Genomic DNA, 7842 nt, shown 5'->3' with positions numbered 1-7842 from the left:
ATAGTACTTCATTGGGGCAACTTTGGGCCCCTCCTGCCCCCCAGGGGTGCAAATTTTACCCCATTGTGTGCTATGTTGTTACAGAGCCTACCAGCCTCTTCAAATGTGATCCAGAGTTATGTTCAATAGAATATCGCTTACTATGGTGTAGGACAGCCCATTTCATGGGCTGTCCTACACCATAGTACTTCATTGGGGCAACTTTGGGCCCCTCCTGCCCCCCAGGGGTGCAACTTTTACCCCATTGTGTGGTATGTTCTTACAGAGCCCGCCAGTCTCTTTAAATGTGCCAAATTACACGTTTCTGCGACATCCTTGCTCTGAGCTATGAGTCTGTGAATTTTGGTTGCTAAGGTGCTCGACAATGGTTGCTAGGGAGGGGCTAGGAAGTGTTGATGTGATTCATGATTGGCTGCTTGCTGCCCCGAGTCAAACGAGACCACCCTCATGTTTCTATGACTCTTCTATCCAGAGATATCCATTTGATCTCTTTCAATGGAAGTCTATGGAACTTGTTGCTAAGGTGCTCTAAATGGTTGCTAGGGGCGTGGCCTGATAGCTTCACAATGATCCGGAGAGACTGATTGGTCGTCTGAGTAAAATGAGCCCGCCCCCTTGTCTCTATGACACTGTGATCCAGAGTTATGTTCAATACAAAATCACTTACTCTCTCTCTCTCTCCATTTCATGGGACGTCCTACACCATGTTAAGTCAATAGGAAAAGTTTGGGCCGCTCCTGCCCCCCAGGGGTGCAACTTTTACCCCATTGTGAGGTATGTTCTTACAGAGCCTGCCAGCCTCTCCAAATGTGGTAAATTTCACATTTCTACGAAATCCCAACTCTGAGCTATGACTCGTCAAAGTTTGACGTAATGTTAAGTCTATGCGTTTTTTCGTCGACTTTTTCGCCCCTGGGGCGACCACCGCACCCCCGATCGCTTATAAAAGTCATAGCACACCATTCCCGAATAGGCCGCACGTTTTGACACCTCATTCAGGGGTCTGTGACAAAAGCTGCGGGAGGAGTAGCGCGTCAAAAAAGCGGCGGAATAAGAATAATAATAAGTATGACGGATAACACTAATGTTGCTTTGCCTATAGGCAAGCACCATTAATAAGTATGACGGATAACAATAATGATGCCTTGCTAAAGCAAGCACCATTAATAAGTATGAGCAATAACACTAATGTTGCTTTGCCTATGGCAAGCACCATTAACTAGAATGTACATTTCCAGAAGAAAATGTGAATGGTGCTTGCCGTGGCAAAAAACACCACCCGGTTGCACATGAGTATATTATATTCTTTTTATTGTTTTAAATGGCACAACTCACTCGTTTCTGTGGAGGACCCAGTAGAGTATACATGAGCAGTTACTTTACACTCAGGCACTTAACTCTGACACACGAGATCTGATGGATCGCGGTGCACATTAATACTTCAATGAAAATTAAATATAATTTAACAGTTGTTTTCAATTTCATTTGTAGTTAAAATAAATAAAAAAATAAGTGTATTTTAAAGTTTAGAATTAAGAAATGAGAAAATGTTAGAATACAATACTACACCATCTGGTCATAATTGTCATGAACTTGTTCAGCGATCGCTGGACTCCATTAATGGTCATCAGGTCGCAAAATTTATTTGAATACGAATTGATGATTGTCTAAATATATCAATATTCCTCCAATTATGCACACTTCTGAATTAAAATGCCAATTGGATGCTGTTCAGTGAAGCTGTGTGAAGACACGTCAACAGTTGTGTCTGAATATGAATGCGTGTTATTCTGTTCAAAGCATCAAACATTAATTGACCGTTGATACCCTGTACATGTAGCGGTCTTGATTTTATAAATGTTGAGTATATAAAGCTAATTTAAATGTAAGCTTTTAAATGACCCGACCACTTACCATCTTAAAGAACCATCTGTGAATATACCTGGATCTTCTCTGAAGTTCACAAGAAAATATTCATAATGTGACAATGATGACTAACTTTCAATAACATTCAATAAAGACAAAAACACAGTGTGTGTCAATTAACCAAATGTTTATTTAAAAGATTTTTTTAAATGCCTGTTGTGTCAAATTCCACCCAGCAAATGGATTAGATCAGGGATGGGCCACTTGGGTCCTGGAGGGCCACTGTCCTGCAGAGTTTATCTCCAACCCTAATTAAACACACCTGAAAAAGGCAATCGATGTTTTCAGGATTACTAGATAGATACAGGCAGGTGAGTTATCATCAGGGCTGAAGCTAAACTCTGCAGGACAGTGGCCCTCCAGGACCGGAGTTGCCCATCCCTGGATTAGATCCTAGTGTTGTACTAGTTATTAGATATACTTTGTATTAAAATTATCTTTAAAACATTACCCCTAAGATTATAAAAATATATATTTGTTATTTATTATGTACTAGTTTAGCCTATAGTGCTGAGAATTTTGTTGTGAATACATTTGTAAAAATGCTCTTTATTTGAAGGAGTGGGTAGCTCTGAAAAGAGCCGTTGTTGTCTTTAAAAAGACATTTGGTTTCAACTTTGGAGTTCCACCCGCAGACCGTCTCTCAGGTTTGCTCAGGAGAAGCTGGTTTCAATCTGCGCTCAGGTGAACTCAGTCTCTGGTGTTTCTATGCTGAATGGCACGCATCTGTCTCCCTGGATATCCTGAGGGCAGAGGAGATAAAACATATATGATAATGTTAGTGAATTTATTTGAATTGTTTACTTATTGAGCAGCATAGTTGATGGGTCAGATGTAAGCCTTTGGTTTTTACATCAAATCATACATCTTTGAACAAAACCCATGGTTTTTCCTGCATTTAACTTTTTTAGCATTTATTAATCTTTGTTAGTGATTTTTACATTTACTAATACGGTACATTGTTCAAATCAAAAGTTGTAAGTGTTAACATTAGTAAATGCAGTGAACTAACATGAATAAACATTGAACAGCAGTTTTTAAAATAAATAACTGTCAAAAAGTTCATACTGGAGTGATTAATATCATAAAGCACATAGCAAGTTGTTGTTAGCTAGCTGTTCATTTTATTCAATTGTTAGCTATATGTTAGAAAATTAAGACTATTAGTTAAAACAAACCTTTTGATTCTATTATTTTTATATGCAATATGATCATATAACAAAATTATGAAATCCAGTGGTAAAATCTGCTCTTTTTTTTAAATAAGAGAGCAAGATAGGACAACAGTGTCTGTTGGCCACCAACGAAGACATTTGACGCGGGAAAAACCCTGAAACCATTGTATAATAAAATGCACTGAAATACTACACCTTATCAGTAGTATTGACCTCAGTGTGCTTCTTCCTCTGCTTCTTCCTCTGCTTCTTCATTCTTCAGAGTTGTCCTCAATGCCATAGTTATTTGGACCTGTTCTCTGGGCAATGAAATTAACAAATGAACAATGGGATCACGAATACACCCATACTAATGAAAATTAAAAAACAAACTCAGAAATAAAACTTACGGAAAGAAATTGACACATAATCTGGTATCCAGCTCGTCGTCGTCATTGATGTAGCACACGTGATCTTCTCAGACAATCTCACTTCATTTGGCTGGTTCATGAAAAACATAAAAATCAAAATTAGAGATTCAAATATAACATTTCCATTCAAACGCGGTTATGCAAAGCAGTAGTACACAGCTAAAGCAAAAAAATTTAACACTTAGCTTTAGAAGGTAAATTGCACACTCATATACAGACAGGACTGCTATGGTCTCCCAATTCTTCCTGCAACTTTACAGAAGGGCACATATCAATCATAGAATAGCAGGGGACTGCATATCCCGCACAGATTGTCACAAATTTTGTAGATTGAACATCAATTCAAGTTAAAATGTATGTTATAAGGTCAAAATCAAACATTACAATGGTGTCTTGCTACTTCTCTCTTTCCCTTGTCTTTTATAACTTACTGCCACTGTTGCACTGACTGTCTGTGTCCTCCCTGGAGCTGTCACGCTAGTCCTCTGTCCTTCCTGCTGCTGCTGCTGCTGACGTTGCTCCTTCCTCGTAGCTCAGTGGTATAAACCCTTAAAATGACCTAACCACAATCTCCTAACCACAATCTCTAACGCCACAATCTAACCGCAACACGACCATACGCGCCAACCCGTTTGATGAAGGCTGTCGAAGTCCCGTTGATGTCATGAATCCAGGTCCATTGGCAACGGTTCCGTATGGCATAACAACCCAACCATACGCGCCCAACCGTTTGTATAAGGCCGCGGAAGCCCCACTGTAGTCATTAGTAGCGGATGCAGTGGCAAACGGTTCCGTATGGCATACTAGCTACCGCAACATACAACAATACCGGTCCATCACAAAAACTCATTTACGCAAAATACAGTACACGGGATTGTGATAACTATGATAACTATGCAAGACACCTGACTGAAGGCACAAATCCGGATGAGAGATGTATATATGATCCAGTAGAGTGTTCTTTTTGGTTGTTGCTGTGGTGATCAGTTGCGTGTATCCTTTAGACTGGAACAATTCCAGAACAGTTTTATTCCCTGCGCTGAGGTGATCCTCATTAAAATCTCCACAGATTAGTACTGGATGTTCGTCCACGATGTCCAAATAATCCAGCAGACTCTTCAAGTTTTTCGAGAACTCTTCAAATCCGTAGTGTGGCGGCCTGTACACAGCAGCGATCGTTGCTTTGATCGGGCTATCCACTTTGATGACGACATACTCCAGATCGGTCACATCTTGTATAAACTGCCTAGGCTGAGCAGAAATATGCTCTTTGCAATATATTGCGACTCCACCACCAGCTTTCTGTGCAATTTCTTGGTGTGTCGAGTAGGAGACATGTCTGTTGCGCATAAATGCGTTGTACCCTTCCAGTTGGACGTGGGGTGTCATGAGTGACCCGGTCAGGTGAGTTTCCGTCATGCAAAGAATATCCGACAGAAGCAGTTCGTGATGGCATCGGATATCTTCGATGTGTGATGACAGTCCTTCTGTGTTGTGATGGATTATTTTCAGCGTTTGATCCAAGTTGGTTTCCCTCACCTGCTGTAAAAGCGGCATGATTCCTTCGAATGATGCTCTCGTCATGTTTTCCAACGATGCTGTGACTGTAGCATCGGCATAGATCTTCTTTTCGCTGAAGTCCGTGATGTGTAGTCCACGAAGCGAGGTCGTTCTGCTGAGGGCAACGTAGGCCATTCCCGGCTCGAATATCTTCTTCAGTGAAACCACGGCATTCTCCAACGTCATGCCTTGGACTTTGTGAGCTGTGCAGGCGTAGGCCAACTTGATGGGGAATTGTCGACGAACGGCTCCTTTCCTCAGACTTTCTTCGGATCTCTCGATGTACACACAGTCGTCGTCTTCACCTTGCACCCTTTTGCGGTTTTTCTTCCCTGCATGTGGATTGTCGAGCTGAAGCCCTAGCATGTGTACGGTGTCGATTCCATCTTTTGTCTTATTGACAATACGAGAAATCTTCCCAAAGCACCCATTGCATAGACCGTCCTCGACATCCAAATTCCTAGTCACCATTATGCGTACTCCCAACGCAATTTGTATGGTGTCAGGCAAGTCGTCCTTTTTACCGGTGACGGGCCTCGCTTGTCTCTTCATCCCTCCCGTTCTTGGGTCTTTCCTGTAGTCTTCGGCATCGATGGTAATGATGTCAGTGTGAAGAGCATGGATTGTTTCAGTGTTGTGTCTGTGGACTTCCTTGTTGGTGGCAAATACGTGCAGTGCATCACACGGGCAGTCTTTGGGGTCCTTCACAGCCTGGAGCAACAAAGCTCGATCTTCTTCGGCAAGGTCGTCGGTCTTCTGCTTCACCCGTATGCGGTTTAAAAGTTGGGCAAAAGCCAAGTCTTCTTTCTGACGCATGATCTCGGAGAGAGTAACCATTTGGAAATGGTCTTTCCAGAAGTCCAGGACATCCTCTTCGTACACACAGAGGGGTTTGGCTTTACCCAGAGGTGGCAGTTGATAAAAGTCGCCCACGGCGAGGACAGAGATTCCCCCGAAAGGTTTCTTGCTGCCTTTGATCTGCTGACATCTCCAGTTGATGTAGGCAAAAAGATCCTTCGAAATCATGGACACTTCATCGATGATAAGAATCTCCACGTCGCGTAGTTTTGCTCGTAGTTCGTCTAGGGCATTTCCAAGTCCTTGATACGGTGGCTTCAGATTCCTTGGAAGTTTCAAAATGGAATGGAGTGTTTTACCGGAAATGTTGAATGCGGCCGTTCCAGTAAACGCACTCAAGAGCACCGTAGGCACGGAGAGATCCCCTTCCTCCCGTAGTCGAGGCAGTTGTCGCAGAATCTTGGTGGCTTCCGTGTGTATGCACTTGATGACGTGCGATTTGCCACAACCAGCACCACCTGACACGAAGTAGAAAAACTGTTCTGGATTATGACCCCACACACGCTTCTGACACCACTGGCAGACCGTGTAGAATATGGCTGCCTGCGTCTCATTGAGACTTCTGAACAACTTCCTGACAAATTCAACACTCATCTGCGGTGCCTCTATTCGTGGCACGACCCCGTCTCCATGTTCAAGAACCTGGAATTCTGGGATATCATCTTGTACGTCCTCATCATCCGGAATGATGTCTTGTCGTTCGGCGACGCACTCCAAGCGATCCACTTCTACTTCAGGTGCAAAAGCGTTCCATGCGTTCTCAGGCGGTCCTTGCCGTTCCAGCTGATCGAATGCCTTGTCCAACTCGTCACTGTGTTTTTCAAACTTCTCCTTGTTCGCTTGAACTATGGCACAGACAGGAAACAGCAAACCAGGGTGAGAAGGTAGTTCCACAGATGCACCTTTGTAAAACGTCTCGTAGGTTGGAAATCTTGGAGGTTTTAGCTGTTCGTTGGTCCGATGCGGCATATAAAGCTTTAGTAATCTACAGTAAAACTTTTCGGGTTGTTTTTTCTCCGAATAACGTGCAAACCTAATGACTGCAGCCTTCCCAGACGTTCTTTTCTGAAAAAAACCCATGCCGTTGAGCAGCCGGTGAACATTTTTGCCTTCCGTTTGCTGACCATACACGATGCGGCACTCCGAAGCAAAATCTGCCAGGCACATCTTTTCAAAATCACGCGTTTGAGGCCTTGCCCTGTATTTATCGATCATCCCCGACATCCAGACGTCCTCTGAATCTGGATTTTTATTTTGTAGGACACTAAGGGGAAGACTCATCTTTAGCGCGTCATCATCCGTCGGTAGAAACACAACACTTCGTGAACACTTCTTCAACGGTAAGCTGCATGTTCGTGCCACAGACTCCTGAGCGCTAACTTGCCTGTGTTTGGAGTAGGCTTGCATTATCTGCTTCATCTCATCTTCCTCGCTAACGTTCGTCTCGCGCACACTCTTGATTACGTTTTTAAGTAAATCGCCCATTTCATTCTCCGGCTTGGAAATGTACGAAAGCATGTACATAACGCAGCTAAAAGCGTCAAGAACGAACTGAATGTCCATATTGGCGTTCCATGCCCTTAATAAATCAGGATTGTATCCATTCACCCAAGACTCCTTTGGATCACGCTTCAGCAGAATCACGTTGGCATTGGACAATGCTTTGACGTTCTCATTGTAATCCTCGATGGACATCTTACTCTCTGTCAGTAGCTCTGACAAGCTGTCAAAGGAGGCTTGGGGGTCATTCAACAGATCCCACACCGGCTTGAGTTTGGTCCTGGCTTCGCTCATTGCCTTTCGAGCAGCTTCCTGTCTCAACTTCCTTCTGTCCGCTTGCTTTTTCTCGTGCTCTTCTTCAGGACGCTGTGGTTGTGTGGTTTTAGACGCAAACATGCAGCTTCCGGATGGAG

The 7842-nt window shown here is 43.2% G+C and overlaps 1 protein-coding gene across 2 annotated transcripts; it reads right to left on the bottom strand.

The window, feature by feature from the left end:
• Positions 1 to 2201: 2201 nt before the first annotated feature.
• LOC306994257 (uncharacterized protein) lies at positions 2202 to 7564 on the bottom strand. Of its 2 annotated transcripts, XM_079639864.1 has the most exons (4): positions 3943 to 7564; positions 3491 to 3763; positions 3297 to 3400; positions 2202 to 2669 (listed from the first exon to the last, which is right to left on the bottom strand). In XM_079639864.1, exon 1 carries the CDS (start codon positions 7490 to 7492, stop codon positions 4358 to 4360), a length of 3135 nt encoding a protein of 1044 aa, XP_079495990.1. In that variant the 5' UTR covers positions 7493 to 7564; the 3' UTR covers positions 2202 to 2669; positions 3297 to 3400; positions 3491 to 3763; positions 3943 to 4357. The 2 variants fall into 2 exon arrangements, with proteins under 2 accessions (XP_079495990.1, XP_079495989.1); XM_079639863.1 differs by having other exon boundaries at positions 3491 to 7564.
• Between the last annotated feature and the right edge of the window lie 278 nt (positions 7565 to 7842).

This window comes from Phoxinus phoxinus (assembly GCF_949152265.1).
Source record: "Phoxinus phoxinus genome assembly, contig: scaffold_84, whole genome shotgun sequence".
In the NCBI taxonomy this organism is placed as follows: Eukaryota; Metazoa; Chordata; class Actinopteri; order Cypriniformes; family Leuciscidae; genus Phoxinus; species Phoxinus phoxinus.
This window is presented reverse-complemented; position numbering and strand designations above follow the sequence as displayed.